Source organism: Dendropsophus ebraccatus, chromosome 6 (genome assembly GCF_027789765.1).
Source record: "Dendropsophus ebraccatus isolate aDenEbr1 chromosome 6, aDenEbr1.pat, whole genome shotgun sequence".
Lineage (NCBI taxonomy): Eukaryota > Metazoa > Chordata > Amphibia > Anura > Hylidae > Dendropsophus > Dendropsophus ebraccatus.
The window spans coordinates 93469843-93490331 of record NC_091459.1 but is presented as its reverse complement, the minus strand read 5'-3'; the positions used below and the strand labels follow the sequence as shown (position 1 = coordinate 93490331).

Genomic DNA, 20489 nt, shown 5'->3' with positions numbered 1-20489 from the left:
ACCGCTGTGGTGATTGGCTGGGTGAGTCTGCAACGTCACAACACCAGGTCCCTGAAGCAGTTTAACAGCAGGACAGAAGCCGGGGAGGTAACTGTACTTTCAAACAACTGTATTTTCAAACCACCTATCCCTGGGCATATATTAAAAAGGCCTATTTCCAGAATACCTCTTTATGTCAATTGTCTTTGGGTCATTCTTATAAATGATATGATATGATATATAAAACTTTCTTTGTTATTGTGGAGATGGCAAAAATTGTCACCATTCATGGAATCACACGACACAAAAGCAAAAAAAAAGTACTCTGATGCAAAGGATACAGAATAAAGAGTACTGTTTATTTTTTTTTTTTCAATACATTCTTTACTGCTACAAATGTTTGATGGAATGATCATGTATTTATCCTTTAAACTTGCTCATGCAGTATCTTCTTTTACAAGCTTAGAAAGCCCAGGAATATGTTTTGTAAGTTTATCGATAAAAGTTTCTTCTGTGTAAAAATATAAGAATAATGCATAAAAAAGGCATCAAAAATATATATATTATGCACATTGGTTTTATACATGCTCAAACAAATTTGATGGTTGCTGAGCCTTTGTAACTAAGTTATGGCTCTACAAGGAAATCTACCATCATATCCAATGTTCAGATTGTATTGCAATAATACTAACATTAAACCAAATACAATTTATTATTGATTTTAATATATTTTGTTTACGTCTCGTGCACATTGCCTTAACATGTGCACTAATCCTTACTGTGGGTTTGTATTATGGATATGTAGGCAATCAATGTTAAGCTCAATGCTTCCTCTACACAGAACTGTGTCTATAGCAGACTATTGATGTCATATTACAGATTTGATCAATATGGAACCATAATATCTACATTAAAGGAGTACTCTGGAGACTGCATATTCTTGTATACTGTACCCAGGGGAAGACTGCCTGACACAATTGCTGTAGAGAAGCTGCTGCACACAGCAATTGTGTTGGGCAGCCTCCCCCTGGGTACAGTATACAAGAATATACAGACCTCAGGGGACCACTACCAAGTTAGTAACCTCACTCTACCATGTGACAACATCTTCATCATCAAAGTTATCCGTATATATGACTCCCAGCTAGTCTGTTACAGTAACTGTCCCCATGCACCACATACGATCTCCCTACTTTCCACACTTTAAGGTACTGTGTACATGGGCTGATCACTGTGTCTTTTTACCTGTTCAGTGTTTTCATCCTAACTCTTGGAAGCTTTAGCACAGGTGACCAAGCTGAGCATATACAACCAACATGAAAATCACTTACTTTCTAATACTGTGTACAGAGTCTCCATTCCCGCATGGATATGGTCAGCCACATGACAATGAAGCAGCCATGTTCCTGGATTCTTTGCAGTCATATCAACAGTTTGAACCGTTCCAGGGAAAAGATCAAATACATCTGATTTATAAACGTCTCCCATCTAAGGTCAGAGGAGATGTGCCAGGATTATTGGTAATATATTCTTTTAAACATAAAATGGTATCAGCTTTTAAAATACTATAGTTGACTTTATAATCGTCCATTATGTTTAACCCCTTAAGGTCAAAGCCAATTTTCATTTTTGCACTTTTGCTTTTTCCCCTTTATGTTTAAAAGTCCATAGCACTTGCATTTTTTCACATAGAGACCCATATGAGCCCTTATTTTTTGCAAAACCAATTGTACTTTGCAATGACAGGCATTATTTTTCCATAAAATATGCTGCGAAATCGGAAAAAAATCATTTGCGCTGTCAAATTGAAATAAAAAATGAATTTGTTTTGATTTCGGGGAGTTTTGCATTTACGCCCTTTGCCCTAGGGTAAAACTGACTTGTTATGCATGTTCCTCAAGTCGTTACGATTACAAAGATATATAACATGTATAACTTTTATATTATCTGATGGCTTCAAACCATTGTTAACAAATATATGTTCCTTAAAATCACTCCATTCCCAGGCTTATAACGCTTTTATCCTTTGGTCTATGGGGCTGTGTGAGGTGCCATTCTTTGCGCCATGACATGTACTTTCTATCGGTACCTTGATTGCACATATGCGACTTTTGATAGCTTTTTATTACATTTTTTCCGGATTTGATGCGACCAAAAATGCGCAGTTTTGCACTTTGAATTTTTTGGCGCTTACGCCGTTTACCGTGCGAGATCAGGAATGTGATTCATTAATAATTCAGGCAATTATGCGCGCGGAGATACCAAATATGTTTGTTTATTTGTTTATTTATTTATATTTATAAAATGGGAAAAGGGGGGTGATTTGGACTTTTATTAGGGGAGGGGATTTTTCTTTAATAAAAAAACATTTTTACTTTTTTTTTTTTACTGTAACTAGAAGTCCCCCTGGGGGACTTGTATACACACAGCACTGATCTCTCATAGAGATCAATGCTGTGTATATACACAGCAATGATCCATCAGATCGGTAATCCATTGCTATGGCCTGCTGCAGGCCATAGCAATGTATTGCCGAGTCGGGATCAGCGTCATTGATCTCCCCCCTGCGATCGCATCGTGGGGGGGAGATCTGTCCCACTAGACACCAGGGACAGGGAGAGCACAGCATCTAAGTGAAGCTGTCAGGTTTGACAGCTGCATTTAGAGGCTTAATTAGCCGGCGCGGTAACGGGACCGACTCCGGCTAATAGAGGCGGTCCCTGGCTGTACATATCAGCTGGGAGCGGCGCCGTTCAGAGCGGGGTCCTGGCGGGACCCCTCTCTGAACACCCCCCGCGGCACCATGAAGTATCAGATACGTCATGGGTCGCTAAGGGGTTAAAGCATCTCTTTCTATGTTTTCATTTTTATGGTTGTGGTCATGGCCTGGAATCTCAGTGGGCTAAAAAAAGTCTGGCTCTAAAGTAGGAGAGCAGTGCTATACATGTTCATACAGATCACAGTTGTCAGAGTTCTGGAGCTTTAAACGGAATATGTCATTAAAAAATGACCCCTCATTTAACCCTTCAAAGGGGTATTCCATTCAAACATAACTTGCTGCCCAAGGTGAGACTAACAACTCTTTCTATACTTTTTATTATCTATTTAGTCTCTTTTCCCCAGTTTTGAGCTGCTGCTGCTTTCTGCTTAAGAACCAAAAATCTGTGTGTAAGCCTTTCTCTCTGTCTCCCCCTCCCCCCTCCCTTCTGAGACAGCTGATGTAAACAAGTCCCTGACTGGCTTTATCTACAACATTATAGCTTCTTTGTAATGCTGGGAGGGTTAATCACAGTGAGTTCATTGACAACTTGACCTCAGAACAACCCTCCCAACATTGAAAAGAACATACAATGTTGCAGATAAAGCCAGTCTTGTTACCATAAAATGTAACAAGAAACAATGTGTGTGTGTGTTTTGTATTTTTTTATTTTTTTATTTTCCATTTTCTATCTATCCTGAGCAGTTGACTGCATTAAGCCAGGTTCATTAAAGGCCTAGACCCAGATTTGTCAATCTGAGACAAAAAGGATCTCTCAGAGGAAAGGAAAGTTTTGTGCTCCATTCACAAATCTAGGAAGAGAATTACTTTTGACCCCTTTTTGACATCCTTCAGCTGCTCAAGTCTTCCTCTGGCTGAAGATCACTCTTTGACTTGTTTTCAATTGATATAGTTCATACCATTTTAGCAAACATCTATTTTACATAAAATATGTGCATTAAAAATATTACCATATATTCAAAGCTGTGCGCATGAAAATGCACTGTGTGCAAATCCACTTCATTTCCAAGGCCTATGAGGTGCCAATTTATGCGGTCACCAACATGCATAGTAAGGCCATGTAAATTGGCGTACAGTTTCCCATTGATACCTAAAATACAAGAGATCAATTTTGGGCAAAGGACGAAAAAGGCTTCAACAAAGCATCATTTAAAGGTGTAATTGAAATAAGTGAAATATTTTAAAGAGAATATGTCAGATGCAATTCATGTCCCAAACTGCTGACACTGTTAGATAGCTGTTAAGGTAAGGAAACATATAGTATCATATATCTGTCTGTGCTTCCATACTGTAGAAATGTGCAAAGTGTCAAAGAGGCATTTCCAAGCTTCTGAATATTTGCAAGTATGAATGCCTCCTTCTTCTTTGCCTCTCCTCCCATTCTTATCCCTGCTTGAGTCCCATGCAGAGTCGGGTATGGGAGGGGGGGAGGGGACATTACAGCCCTCAGGGGCTTGGGAAAGTTTCTTTGACACTTTCCACCAGAGAATAATTTATACTTTATAAAAGCACAGAGAGTTATATGAAAGGCATTGTGTGTCTCCTTGCCCTAACAGCTATCTAACAGTGCCAGCAGTTTAAAACCTGAATTGAATCTGATGGAAAACACAAAAGAGGAATGGTTTGAATATAGAATAACATAACATTATGTAAATGTTATATAGATTGGCACTGACGACAGTTTATTGTAAAAGTCACGTACCATGCATCTTGTTGCTTTCAATAAACTCTTCATCATCTCTCTTTACTTCCTCTGGATGCAGTGAGTATTTTTTAATATTTTCTTCTAGATACCAGGATTCATTTTCATCAAACACCATAAAAAGAAGAGCAAATCTCAAAATTTTCTCTGTGTGTACACTGAATGGTAATAATGGTTTCTTGCAAATCACAAGAGGCCCAACTAATCCACTGTATGTGTCCTAAGAGAGAACACAATGAGCTGAAAACAATGCACGGTACACTGCACATCCGTCTATATAAATGAATCATGGTAATAATGACCCTTTCTTTCTATTGTTCTTCTGTTCTAAGGTAACTTAGAAATTAGAGATCAGATGAATAACTGCAAACACCTGAAGCCGACATACTGGGGAAATTTATGATCAATGAAATAGCTGCTGCATTTACATGAATGTTTTCACCATATGAAAGAATAACTTTATTCTGCTGATAACTGTAGACATGTTAGATGAGCAGGTTGGCAGCCTGAGGGTAATAGACAGGGCTAAGAATGATATGGTCACCAACCTAGAGGAGGGAAACCACCATCTGCCCTACTGGGAGGTACAGGTGTTAGAAAAGGTTCATCTTACATGCAGCTGCTACCAATTTAACATGTCAATTCTCTAGAGTTTTGTTCCTTTGGCCACTGCTTCCAGCCCTGGCCTCACTACTCTACAGGAGGCCTCACTTAAAGGGGTTATCCAGCAATACAAAAACATGGCCCTCCGGTGTCCAGAGGGTAGAGCAAACAGTACACCATTTAATGTGGGGGCTGCCAGACACAGGAGAATGCTGTCTGTGTTAGCTCCGCCCTACCAGAGTGGCGGCCACATGTGATTACTTACGTCATTTCATTGTGTGCAGGAAAACAGACTAAAGTAGGGAGAAGAGGACATGGGCAGTGAGGGAGCAGAGGTAAGGTGAGTGGGATGTTTATTTTTTGGTACAGACTACCAGAGGTATCACTGGGGGTTACCTAGGACTACCAGGGACATCACAGGGGGTTACCTAGGACTACTAGGGAAATCACTGGGAGTTACCTAGGACTATCAGGGACACCACTGGGGGTTACCTAGAACTACCAGAGGCATCACTGAGGGATACTAACTAGGACTACGAGAGGCATCACTGAGGGTAACTAGCTAGGACTAGCAGAGGCATCACTGGGGGTTACCTAAGACTACCAGGGACATCACTGGGGCTTAACTGAGATGACCAGGGACATCACTGGAGGTAACAACGTCTACCAGAGGCATCACTGGGGTTTAATTAGGACTACCAGAGGCATCACTGGGGGTAACTAGTCTAGCAGAGGCATCACTGGGGATTAACTAGGACTACCAGGGACATCACTGGGGGTAACTAGGTCTACCAGAGGCATCACTGGGGGTAACTAGGACTACCAAGGGCATCCCTGGGGTTAACTAGACTACCAGAGGCATCACTGAGCGGTTAACTACGGGTGCCAGGGGCATCACTGGGGGGTGTTAACTACAGCTACCAGAGGGGCCACTGGGGGTTAGCATTAGCTAAACACACTAATCACTGAACTTAAGAAGAACAGTGAAAAAAACTCATTTAAGAGTCTCCACTGATTGCCCCCTACAAAATTTGAATATGCAAAATTTGAATATGGTCCGCGGAGCCTCAGTTGCGAGTCTTAAAACACGGCAATGAAAAATTGACCAATAAAACACACCAATCACTGAACTCAAGAAGAACAGTGAAAAAAAACAATGGAGTACTCATTTAAAAGTCTCCACTGATTGCCCCCTACAAAATTTGAATATGCAAAAAAGGGATCCATGGAGCCTCAGTTGCGAGTCTTAAAACACGGGAATAGCCAGATATCCCTCTCTCTAGAGAAGGAAGTCTGTTGCCAAGGGGTGCCTCCTACTAGGTAGAACATCAAACCACCCTGATACGTAGTCCCTCAGGTCCTCGCTCTGTTGCGAGCATTGGAACCTAAATAGGGAAACACCAGGGTGGCCCCTATAAGTCAAAGTCTAACTCTAGACAAGGGTTACCAAGGCTAGGCATCCATCCACAGACAGCCGTTTCGTGGTATTTGCCCCTCGTCAGTGCGGAGCAGGATTCTGGCTATCAGTTGCAATAAAAAATAGACCAACAAAACACACCCATCACTGAACTAAAGGAGAACAGTGAAAAAAAACGTTATACTCGTTATACTCGCAACAGAGTAAGACTTTGACTTATACGGGCCACCCTGGTGTTTCCCAAATTAGGTCCCAATGCTCGCAACAGAGCAAGGACCTGAGGGACTACGTATCAGGGTGGTTTGGAGTTCTCCCCACTAGGAGGCACCCCTTGGCAATAGGCTTCCTTTTCTGGAGAGAGGGATATCTGGCTATTCCCGTTTTTTGAGACTCGTAACTGAGGCTCCACAAACCCCTTTTTTGGTTAGCATTAGCTACCAAGAACCTTACTGGGGTTAACTAGGCTACCAGAGGCATCAATGGGGGATTAACTACAGGTACCAGGGGCATCTGTGGGGGGTTAACTTTCTACCAGGGGAACTACTTGGGGGTTAACAACAGCTACCAGGGGCATCACCGGGGGTTAACTATGGCTACTGGGGCATCACTGGGGGTTTACATCAGTTACCAGGGGCATCACAAGGTGTTACCTACAATGGGCATCTAGGGGCACAATTATGTAACTGTGGCACACAGTACAACAATGAGTGTGGCGGGCGTGTAGTGTATGGCCCTTAAATGATTTTATAAATGGCTCTCGACAAGAAAAAGGTTCCCCACCCCTGCCCTAAATCCTTCTCTTCTGAAGTCTTTGCCAGCAAAGAACTGCCGATATGTAGCTTGGATATAGGATTTCTCATCCCCAAGTGCATTATTTTACATTTGGAAACATTGAACTGCAGTTTCCATTGTCCACATATCCAGACTAGTCACATATCTAGTCACATGGACCACATAGCTAAATCATTTTCTATATTACTGACACCTCCAGGAATATCAACCCTATTGGGCACTTTTGTGTCATCACCAAACAGACAAATCTTACCAACCAAACCTTCTGCTATGTCACTAACAAACATAATAAAAAGAATAGAGATATTAAAAGGACATGAAAAATGCCTTTTTAATAATGTACAGAAAATAGAATCAGAAAAGCATAAGTACCTTATTTAACACCCTTAAGCAGTGGCGTAGCTATAGGGGTCGCCGGGGTCGCCATGGCGACCAGGCCCCTACGCTAGGGGGGCCCGCACGGCCCCCCCTTGCCACTTGTGACAGTGTCACTTTAAGCATCCCGAGAAGCTGCGGCCGCGCAGCTTCTCGGGATGCACAGATCGCTTTGATGTTCCGCCCGCACAGTGAGCAGGCAGAACATTAAAGCGATCAGAATACAGGAGAAGGACCTGTCAGCGTCCTCCTCCTGTATTCTCTCCCATAGGCTGCCGGCACTTCATACCAGCAGCCTATGGGAGGCCGGGCCGTGACCTCTCCGGCAGGCGTGAGGATGTGACGTCATCACGTCTGCCGGAAGTCCCGTCCCTGCGGCCCGAAGAGGAGGAAGAGCTGCTGCCTGCAGCTACACAGCGCCGATTAGGTGAGTAGGATGTTTGTTTTTTTAGGGGCACCTCTGGGGGCATTATTAGTATATGGGGGCACCTCTGGGGGCATTATTAGTATATGGGGGCCACCTCTGGGGGCATTATTAGTATATGGGGGCACCTCTGGGGGCATTATTAGTATATGGGGGCACCTCTGGGGGCATTATTAGTATATGGGGGCCACCTCTGGGGGCATTATTATTGTATGGGGGCACCTCTGGGGGCATTATTAGTTCTTGGGGGCACCTCTGGGGGCATTATTATTGTATGGGGGCACCTCTGGGGGCATTATTAGTTCTTGGGGGCACCTCTGGGGGCATTATTAGTATATGGGGGCACCTCTGGGGGCATTATTAGTATATGGGGGCACCTCTGGGGGCATTATTATTGTATGGGGGCACCTCTGGGGGCATTATTAGTATATGGGGGCACCTCTGGGGGCATTATTATTGTATGGGGCACCTCTGGGGGCATTATTAGTTCTTGGGGGCACCTCTGGGGGCATTATTAGTATATGGGGGCACCTCTGGGGGCATTATTAGTATATGGGGGCACCTCTGGGGGCACTATTAGCTCATGTGGGCACCTCTGGGGGCATCATTATTGTATGGGGGCACCTCTGGGGGCATTATTAGTTCATGGGGGCACCTCTGGGGGCATTTTTAGCTCATAGGGGCCACCTCTGGGGGCATTATTAGCTAATGGGGGCACCTCTGGGGGCATTATTAGCTCATGGGGGCACCTCTGGGGGCATTATTAGTTGATGGGGGCACCTCTGGGGGCATTATTAGTCCATGGGGGCACCTCTGGGGGCATTATTAGCTCATGAGGGCACCTCTGGGGCCATTATTTGTTCATGGGGGCACCTCTGGGGGCATAATTAGCTCATGAGGGCACCTCTGGGGGCATTATTATTGTATGGGGGCACCTCTGGGGGCATTATTAGTTCATGGGGGGCACCTCTGGGGGCATTATAAGCTCATGGGGGCACAGCAGGGAATCCTACATACAGGGGGCATCCCACATTCCTACTCACTTTACTGCACATTACACCAAACAGTGCAGTTACTTTGGGAGCCTACAGGAGGGAGGAAGGGAAGGAAGTTGCTAGAAATGTGCGGAGCCTAAATTGTTTGTCTCGCAGGTTCTAAGAGGATGAAACGTATCTGGAAGGAATCATCATGGAGGACTGGGCCGGATGGAGAGGAAAAGGGAAAGTGACGCCTCAGATCAAAGAAGAAGTCACCTGTGAGTAACTGTATGACGGTTTTCTTATTTTGTAGAACATCATTTAGTAGGGGCGCCCCGAGGTGGAAAAGGTTGGGAAGCACTGCGCTAATCTGTCCCGCTCTGCCCGCTGGCACATGCTGTCATCTGATTGGGCCTCTTACCTAATCAGATGACAGCAAGTACCAGCGCCCCCTCCTCCAGACATCTGCGTTGGCGGCCTAAGCTGTGTCCTATGGCCGTATCTTTACCGCGTTGAGCTCCAGCTTGTGCTGCATCTACATTATCGGTACTCAGAGATATCACTGTGTTATCTGTGCTGTTACATAGGACTGCAGGGGACATCTACTACATGATCTGTACTCAGAGATATCACTGCGTTATCTGTGGTGTTACATAGGACTGCAGATGACTACTACATTATCTGTACTCAGAGGGATATCACTGCTATCTGTGGTGTTACATAGGACTGCAGGTGATATCAGGTGACTTCTCCAGGTTGCAGAAGTTCAAACTTCATCATGCCCTGCTGACAGTTTATAATGGGAGTTGTAGTTTTGCAGCATGTGGCTCTTCAGGTTGCAGCACTACAACCCCCATCGTTTCCAACTGGCAGTCATGATGAGAATTGTAGTTTTTCAGCTGTAGAGTCAACGATTGGAATACAATGATTAGACAATGACACAGTACAGTCCATTAATTATAGGGGGCAGTAGTGCAGTACATGAGGTGGAGGCAGTGACAGGGCATTAGAACATGGTGGCACATTAGAGTAATTGGATATAACGTTAGATAGGACTTTGCCTGATCGGATGAGATGGGGGGGCCCCAAGCTAACATTTTGCACCAGGGCCCATCAGCCTTTAGCTACGCCCCTGCCCTTAAGTACTCATGCCGCATGGGTACATCATGGAATCCTGTCACTTAGGGACCCATGCCGTACCTGCTCACTTCAAAGCACATGGGGACCGGCTGCTATATGCAGCCAGGTCCTCACTGTTAATGACGGGCCGCCGTGATTGCTGCCTTAAACCCTTGCAGTGCTGCGACACGGCACTTACATCAGTGACAGGAGATGTGCTCCTGTCACTGACCGATCGGGACTCCAGGTTCCGATCGGGGTTCCGATCGTAGTATCTGACTGCCGGAGGTTCCGATCATTCCGATCATAGATCGGTGATCACTGATGCACAGGCAGGCTCTATGCAATGATCACAGATTACAATGATCAATGCTATGTTATGGCATAGCAATGATCTGTGTTTTAACAATCCATTGTAAAAATATTAAAGTCCCCTAAGGGGACGAAAAAAAGTGAAAAAATAAAATAAAAAAGTGTTAAAAAACACACCATAGCCCCTCCCCCAATAAAAGTTTAAATCACCCCCTTTCCCATTTTATCAATAAAACACATAAAAATAAATAAATAAACATATAATATACCGTAGCGTGCATAATCGTCCGTTCTAATAAAAAAAAAAACGGTTAAAAAACGTCAGGATGGATTAATTTTATTACATTTTATTTAAAGTTAAATAAATAAAAATTGATCAATTATGTCTAAGATAAACAAATATGGTATTAATAAAAACTAGAGATCATGGTGCATAAAATGACACCCCATAAAGCCCTGTACGTGAAAAAATAGAAGCATTATAAGAGTCACAATAGGGCTATTTTAAATATGCCTATTTGCAAGAAAAACTTTTACTGTTAATGAAAATAGTAAACATAAGAAAAGCTATATAAAATGCATATGGCTGTATTCAGACTGACCTATAGAATAAAGATAAAGTGTCAGTTTTACATTAAAGGGCATTACGTAAACACGGAAACCCCCCACAATTTGCAGAATTGTATTTTTTCCCCCAATTTCACGCCATAAATGATATTTTGGGGGTTCCGTCATACATGGAAAAATAAAAGAGTTATAGCTCTTAGAAGATGAGGAGGAAAATACGAAAACACTATATTGAAAATTTAACTGATCCTTAAGGCCATTTTGGGCTCTGTCCTTGAGGGGTTGAATTAGCAAAAAATATTTAGGTGATTAGGAATGGTATTACTTGACGGCCACCACAATAAGCCTGATGGTGGGGCTGGCAAGGATACAGGGCAGCTAAGGCGCTTCAGTTATTTCATGTAGACTTTGTACTTTTTATTCACTAAAGAGGTTATGGCTAGAGATGAGTGAACCTGGAGCATGCTCGAGTCGATCCGAACCCGAACTTTCGGCATTTGATTAGCAGTGGCTGCTGAAGTTGGATAAAGCCCTAAGGCTATGTGGAAAACATGGATATAGTCATTGGCTGTATCCATGTTTTCTAGACAACCTTAGAGCTTTATCCAAGTTCAGCAGCCCCAGCTAATCAAATACCGAACATTGGGGTTCGGATCGACCGAACCGAACATTGGGGTTCGGGTCGATCCGAACCCGAACCCGGTTCGCTCATCTCTAGTTATGGCCGAACTGAATGTTTGTGGGTTCTCTAAAATATTGTAAAATTAATGCAAGACTTTACCTTAATTTGATCAACTGTTGAGTAGTAAGCCCAGGTCAAACAAACATCTTTCTGTTTTTTAGGTCCAGATCTTTCAGGAACTTTCCATACATATGTTTCTATATTTCCTATATGAAACAGAAAAATTTCTGTCAAATATCACACATTAAACACGTGCTGTATATAAAGTCATTAAATATTTATTTTACTTTTTAATTAGTATCTTTAAGGGTGCATTCACATATACACACGTACACACATCTGCAGCAGATTTGATGGTGCAGATTTGTTGCTGTGTTCAGTTATCTAGATCAAATCAGCTGCGGATCCGCAGCATAAAATCTGCTGCAATAAGGTGTGTATGAAGCTACCCTAAGGGTGTCATGCACTGATTGGCTGAGCGGGACCGACAAGAGCCACATATGCAGCCGCAGCGCCGAGCAGGTAATATATGCTGCAGGCTGCGGGCAGCAGGGACTTAAAAAGACATAAACCCTCTCCTGCCGCCGCACTGTAAATTACCGTTGCTGCAGCCTATGCCTGATGCTGCAGCGCCGTTAATTTACGATCCAGGTTGACACAGACGCAGACGCCTGTGTCATCCACAGCGGGTCGCAGCTATCAGTGATAGCCGGAGACCCACCGCAACCCTGAGCACCGGAGCCGCACTCCGGTGCTGAAAGTTAACCCCATAGATACTGCGATCAGCACGACCGCAGCATCTATAAGGCTTCTGACAGAGAGTTCTCCCTCTACAGAGGTAGAATTCTCTGTCCGCTGTCCATAAGGGCTCTGCGCAGTGTCCATCAGGGCTCTGCGCATAGCTCCATGGAAACAGAGCTATGGAGGCCGGCGGGGGAGGGATAGAAGGCTGGGCGCGGGGCGCGCGCTTGTGAGCTCTGCCCCCTCCCCTCTCTCCCCTGCCGCTGTCACAAGATTAGAGAGGAAATGATCAAATCCTCCACTCCAAAAACTCTGGGTAGGTACAGGCGCAGGTCCAAGATAGGCAAGATAAAAATGGATGGAACTGTAAAAAATATTTATTAAAACAATGACACAACGCGTTTCGAAGTCGTGCTGACCTCTTTCTCAAGTGTCCTGTACAAAGTGTGTTCTAAGGTCTATAAAAAGGGATTGCACATGCTCAGAAGGAGCTGTGATTCAGGTGGTCTCTAATTACAGATACAAGAAACGCCCATCAGTAGGTGGAACATTGTAACTCTTGGTGAGCATATACACAAAGCAATGCCAACAAAATTGTATATGTACACACATATATACGTGGAGACATAGAATATACATAAAATACGTGAAAAATACATAATCTAATAAGTATACATATTTATCGATTTTTTATCTATTATAATATTAAAACATTAAAAATAAAAAATAAAACTGTATGGAATGGGAAAAAAATATAGCCTATCTAGTATTTTCAATGGTTTCATTCAATCCTTGTGGGGATAGAGTGGATAGTTTAAATATCCAATAGGATTCGCGATTGATCAATTGTCGGTATCTCCTCGGATGATTTTCAGGGATCTGTTCTAATATGATTAATGTTATATCTGTCGGGTCACTTTTATGATAAATAGAAAAGTGTTTAGATACACTATGCAGGAGGAATGCGTTTTTTATATTGGATCTATGTTTATTCATGCGTGACCGCACTGTCTGAACAGTGCGGCCCACATATTGCAAACCACAACTGCATTCAAGCAAATATATAACAAATTGGGTAGCACAAGTAAGTAAGTTGCGTATTGTGAATGATTCGCTAGTAATATTAGATTTGAAAGTATATATTGGATTCGGTGACATCCATTCACAGCAGAGACAACGATTATGTCTACATCGCATTGATCCTTTGTCATCTGTATTAAGTTGTGTGGAGTCATCAACTGATGTTTTGCGTAGTCTACTCGGGGCCATATGACCCCTTAAAGTTTTTGTTCTTCGAAAAATAATATTAGGTTTTTTTGGTATTATGGATTTGAGTATTGGGTCATTACACAAAATAGACCAATTTTTTTGTAGATGTTCTTTAATTATTGATGCTCCACAGTTGTATTCTGTTACAAAGGCATAACTAAAAGGGTTATTGTCCATAAATTTATTCTTATGTTTATTTCTGTTTTTTTCTTGCATATTATCTAAGATGTCCTTTTGTGTAATATTCTTATTTTTATTGTATGCTTTTTTTAAGATTTTTTCTGGGTAGCCTTTATTTACAAATCTGTTTTTTAATATATTTGCCTGCTGTATATAATCTTCTTTGTTACTGCAATTTTTCCTTATGCGTTGGTACTGTCCAAATGGCACGTTTTTTAGCCATTGAGGTAAGTGGCAGCTGGTAAAGTCCAGGAAACTATTCACATCGACACTTTTAAAGTGAGTTTTTGTAATAATTCTATCTTCACTCTTCATTAGGGTTAGATCCAAAAAATCTATATTCTCCGTGCTGAAGTTTAATGTAAATTTAATTCCCCAGTCATTGCAATTCAGTTCATTTACAAATGCCTGTGCATCTTTTTCTGTTCCCGTCCATATGAAGAACAGGTCGTCGATGAAACGACGATAATAAGTAACAAAATTGATGAAATACTGGGACTGTGCAATGACACTCGCCTCAAATCGCCCCATAAATAAGTTGGCAAAACTAGGGGCGAAGCGAGTGCCCATCACACAGCCCTTTACTTGTTGATATATATGCTCTTCGAAAGAAAAGATATTGTGATTTAAAATAAATTCCATACCGTCATAAATAAATTGTGTTTGCACCCTTTCCAATTCAGTGTCCGATTCTAAATAATACAAAACCGCAGTGAGCCCCAAATTAATATCAATATTGGAGTATAGTGAGGTGACATCTAAAGTGATAAAAGAAAAATCGGGTGATGAAAAAGATTGTAGTTCATAAATTAACTGTGATGAATCCTTTAAAAAAGATGGTAATTCACATACATATTTCTGTAAATAAAGATCTATATAGTGAGATAAATTAGATGTTAGGGACCCTATACCCGAAATAATAGGACGTCCAGGTGGGTTGCTCAAACTTTTGTGAATTTTGGGTAAATAATAAAAATACGCTAAATTAACATCAGACACCAACAAAAATTGTTTTTCTTTTTTGTTTAAGATACAAGATTCGATGGCACCATTAATCATCTCCATATAAAGCCTTTTATGTTCCACGAAGGGGTCAGAATGTAATCGTTCATAGTAAGATATATCCGAGAGTATTCTATATGCTTCTTTTAGGTAGTCACTTCTATCTAATATTACTGTCCCCCCCCCTTTATCCGCGGAGCGGATAACCAGACTAGAGTCTTTGCTTAGGAGTTTTAAAGCACAACGCTCACCCTTCGTTAAGTTATCTGAAATATCTTTAGTGGTGATTTCTTTCTCAATGTTCCTAAGATCGTTTTGCATCATGGATGAGAATGTTTCTAGATGGTGGCCTTTGCTTTGTAATGGATAAAAATTAGTCTTATTTTTTACATCAACATGTTTAAAATTGTTGTTATCCTCCATGTCATTGACTCCTGTTCGTTCACCTTCATTCTTTTCTTTAATCAAAAAATGACGCTTAAGCGTTAGCTTTCTAACATATTCATTAATATCAAGAAAAATATTAAAACTGTTGGGGTATGAGACAGGGCAGAAAGAGAGTCCCTTACTAAGCAATTTATTTTCATTGAAGTTTAGTGTATGGCTAGATAAATTAAAAATACGTACAGTTGGTTCCTTCGGAGTAGAACTTGGTATATTTTTAACCTGGGTTATTTTCCTCTTTTGTTGCTTCGCTCCTTTCCCTCCTCTGCAGCCTCTAGATAAGTTTTTCTTTTTTCTCCTCCTCTTCCTATGCTTGTTTTCCCTTGTTGTATTTGTGTCGATGTGTGATCTTTCTGAATCTTTTGGAAATAGCGTGTTATCGCTTGGGTTTTCGGACTCCGTGTCCGTGATATCTGAGTCACTGGATCCACTGATGTGGAACGGGAGTCTAAAAAAGACCCTACCATTGAGGTGTCGGTGTTGTATCCACCCACTGCTCCCAAAGTAGATCCAGAGGGTGTATCAATAATGGAACTATCATATATGCATGAATTATCATATATTGACAAGTTGCTTAATGTGATGACCCCCAGATCTTTCTCCTGGTCGGTGTCCATATCTGAAATATTAATAGGCTTGTGTGTTTCATTTACAACACTCCCGGTATTGGTCACTATATATGCTGTTTCATATGAATGTGTTTCAGCAGGTGTAGCATCCATATCTAAAATAGTGATGGGCTTATGTATTTCATTAACAACGCTCCCAGTATTGGTCGATATATGTGCTGTTTCATGTAAATGTGTTGTTTCATATAAATGTGTTCCAGCTGGTGTTACATCCCTATTCACATTATCACAAATATCGATGCGTTTTGGCGTACTATCATCTAACTGGACACAGATGGATCTCTTGTCCTCAATATGGTTATTTGTGTTAGAAAACCTTGAGGTATTGTGTGTTATAGCCGGACTAGCCAAGCCAGATGGTGCCTCACCAGTTGTGAGAGGTGCATTAGTTCCAAGTTTTTTCTCAGGGTTTGGTTCATAGAAGTTATTATTGTTTCTATTTGAGTTTGTAAAAGTTCGGATTTTATTATTGTTATTATTGTTGTGGTTGTTATATGAATGTTTGTCTTTATATTTAATATTAGGAGTATACGACGATGTCTTTTCATTTAGATTCTTAGGATATCTATGATTGCTATTGTGTTGAGTGGATTCATCATTAGGATTTCCCTGGACTTCTTTATTGTATTGGGATTTTTTTGGCCATTTTCTAATCTGATTAGTGGTATAGTCTTCTTTATCCCGACCAAATTTGGATACCTTACGATTGATGATATCCAGCTCTAGAGAATTTAGTCTATCTATGGTGGATCTATCTAGTCTTCTATATTCAGAAAACTTTTGATATTTACAGAGATCACCCATCACTACTTTGGCATCAATTAAAGCTTGGTTTGCTACTTTAGACCGTTTGGAGATAAGTCTATTCATCATTTCCACAGAAAAACTCTCCATAAGTAACTCCCATTCCTTTGTGAATATCTCATCTTCCTTAAATGAGGATTCAAAAGGTAATCTTAAACCTCTTGGAGCAATCTGCTCCTTAATGTAAAGATGCAAAAACATTATGTCAATAGTTTGTGTTATTTCTATTTTACATAAATCCTCAAGTCTTAGGAATAAATCAGTCATAGTTTTCATATCATCCTGTGGGATGTGTTCACTCGGGATGTACTTATCTGTATCTTTTATCGCAGTTGACAAAACCTGAGAGATCAATTGGTCTCTGGTTTCGTTCCTGTTTCGGTAGAAGTCCATTGTTTCTTATATGTCCGAATCCCAACTGGTGGATAAAGGAGAGGCAGAACTTCAACACTGGACACACAGATCCTTGGGTGCGGCTTGTTCCAAAATGAAGGGGTCAGGCGATGAATCTCCAGCCCTTTCTCGAGAAACCTCCAGGTTCACGATACTATAGAAAAGAGAAGTGTGGACAGCGCTCCATAGTGTAAAGTCTGATGGCAAATGTGTAAAGGAAAGGCGAGAAATTGGAGACTCTCACCTGTGAAGGTTGTGCATATGGAAGGCACAACACTCAGTAAAGCATGTATGTGGACCGCAGCCACTCCCAGAGACCAAACCGGTAAGCAAATGATCAAATCCTCCACTCCAAAAACTCTGGGTAGGTACAGGCGCAGGTCCAAGATAGGCAAGATAAAAATGGATGGAACTGTAAAAAATATTTATTAAAACAATGACACAACGCGTTTCGAAGTCGTGCTGACCTCTTTCTCAAGTGTCCTGTACAAAGTGTGTTCTAAGGTCTATAAAAAGGGATTGCACATGCTCAGAAGGAGCTGTGATTCAGGTGGTCTCTAATTACAGATACAAGAAACGCCCATCAGTAGGTGGAACATTGTAACTCTTGGTGAGCATATACACAAAGCAATGCCAACAAAATTGTATATGTACACACATATATACGTGGAGACATAGAATATACATAAAATATGTGAAAAATACATAATCTAATAAGTATACATATTTATCGATTTTTTATCTATTATAATATTAAAACATTAAAAATAAAAAATAAAACTGTATGGAATGGGAAAAAAATATAGCCTATCTAGTATTTTCAATGGTTTCATTCAATCCTTGTGGGGATAGAGTGGATAGTTTAAATATCCAATAGGATTCGCGATTGATCAATTGTCGGTATCACAGCTCCTTCTGAGCATGTGCAATCCCTTTTTATAGACCTTAGAACACACTTTGTACAGGACACTTGAGAAAGAGGTCAGCACGACTTCGAAACGCGTTGTGTCATTGTTTTAATAAATATTTTTTACAGTTCCATCCATTTTTATCTTGCCTATCTTGGACCTGCGCCTGTACCTACCCAGAGTTTTTGGAGTGGAGGATTTGATCATTTGCTTACCGGTTTGGTCTCTGGGAGTGGCTGCGGTCCACATACATGCTTTACTGAGTGTTGTGCCTTCCATATGCACAACCTTCACAGGTGAGAGTCTCCAATTTCTCGCCTTTCCTTTACACATTTGCCATCAGACTTTACACTATGGAGCGCTGTCCACACTTCTCTTTTCTATAGTATCGTGAACCTGGAGGTTTCTCGAGAAAGGGCTGGAGATTCATCGCCTGACCCCTTCATTTTGGAACAAGCCGCACCCAAGGATCTGTGTGTCCAGTGTTGAAGTTCTGCCTCTCCTTTATCCACCAGTTGGGATTCGGACATATAAGAAACAATGGACTTCTACCGAAACAGGAACGAAACCAGAGACCAATTGATCTCTCAGGTTTTGTCAACTGCGATAAAAGATACAGATAAGTACATCCCGAGTGAACACATCCCACAGGATGATATGAAAACTATGACTGATTTATTCCTAAGACTTGAGGATTTATGTAAAATAGAAATAACACAAACTATTGACATAATGTTTTTGCATCTTTACATTAAGGAGCAGATTGCTCCAAGAGGTTTAAGATTACCTTTTGAATCCTCATTTAAGGAAGATGAGATATTCACAAAGGAATGGGAGTTACTTATGGAGAGTTTTTCTGTGGAAATGATGAATAGACTTATCTCCAAACGGTCTAAAGTAGCAAACCAAGCTTTAATTGATGCCAAAGTAGTGATGGGTGATCTCTGTAAATATCAAAAGTTTTCTGAATATAGAAGACTAGATAGATCCACCATAGATAGACTAAATTCTCTAGAGCTGGATATCATCAATCGTAAGGTATCCAAATTTGGTCGGGATAAAGAAGACTATACCACTAATCAGATTAGAAAATGGCCAAAAAAATCCCAATACAATAAAGAAGTCCAGGGAAATCCTAATGATGAATCCACTCAACACAATAGCAATCATAGATATCCTAAGAATCTAAATGAAAAGACATCGTCGTATACTCCTAATATTAAATATAAAGACAAACATTCATATAACAACCACAACAATAATAACAATAATAAAATCCGAACTTTTACAAACTCAAATAGAAACAATAATAACTTCTATGAACCAAACCCTGAGAAAAAACTTGGAACTAATGCACCTCTCACAACTGGTGAGGCACCATCTGGCTTGGCTAGTCCGGCTATAACACACAATACCTCAAGGTTTTCTAACACAAATAACCATATTGAGGACAAGAGATCCATCTGTGTCCAGTTAGATGATAGTACGCCAAAACGCATCGATATTTGTGATAATGTGAATAGGGATGTAACACCAGCTGGAACACATTTATATGAAACAACACATTTACATGAAACAGCACATATATCGACCAATACTGGGAGCGTTGTTAATGAAATACATAAGCCCATCACTATTTTAGATATGGATGCTACACCTGCTGAAACACATTCATATGAAACAGCATATATAGTGACCAATACCGGGAGTGTTGTAAATGAAACACACAAGCCTATTAATATTTCAGATATGGACACCGACCAGGAGAAAGATCTGGGGGTCATCACATTAAGCAACTTGTCAATATATGATAATTCATGCATATATGATAGTTCCATTATTGATACACCCTCTGGATCTACTTTGGGAGCAGTGGGTGGATACAACACCGACACCTCAATGGTAGGGTCTTTTTTAGACTCCCGTTCCACATCAGTGGATCCAGTGACTCAGATATCACGGACACGGAGTCCGAAAACCCAAGCGATAACACGCTATTTCCAAAAGATTCAGAAAGATCACACATCGACACAAATACAACAAGGGAAAACAAGCATAGGAAGAGGAGGAGAAAAAAGAAAAACTTATCTAGAGGCTGCAGAGGAGGGAAAGGAGCGAAGCAACAAAAGAGGAAAATAACCCAGGTTAAAAATATACCAAGTTCTACTCCGAAGGAACCAACTGTACGTATTTTTAATTTATCTAGCCATACACTAAACTTCAATGAAAATAAATTGCTTAGTAAGGGACTCTCTTTCTGCCCTGTCTCATACCCCAACAGTTTTAATATTTTTCTTGATATTAATGAATATGTTAGAAAGCTAACGCTTAAGCGTCATTTTTTGATTAAAGAAAAGAATGAAGGTGAACGAACAGGAGTCAATGACATGG

At 41.1% G+C, this 20489-nt stretch overlaps 1 protein-coding gene across 1 annotated transcript in view; it reads right to left on the bottom strand.

Moving 5' to 3' along the window:
• Positions 1-317: 317 nt before the first annotated feature.
• Positions 318-20489, bottom strand: part of LOC138795802 (ceruloplasmin-like) — a 57394-nt gene continuing 37222 nt past the window's right edge. Inside the window, exons 15-19 of the mRNA XM_069975384.1 lie at positions 11828-11934; positions 4461-4680; positions 3709-3848; positions 1311-1467; positions 318-490 (exon numbers count right to left, since the gene is read on the bottom strand). Coding sequence (XP_069831485.1) covers positions 417-490; positions 1311-1467; positions 3709-3848; positions 4461-4680; positions 11828-11934 — 698 coding nt within the window. The 3' untranslated portion in view covers positions 318-416. The remainder of the gene's footprint in view (positions 491-1310; positions 1468-3708; positions 3849-4460; positions 4681-11827; positions 11935-20489) is intronic.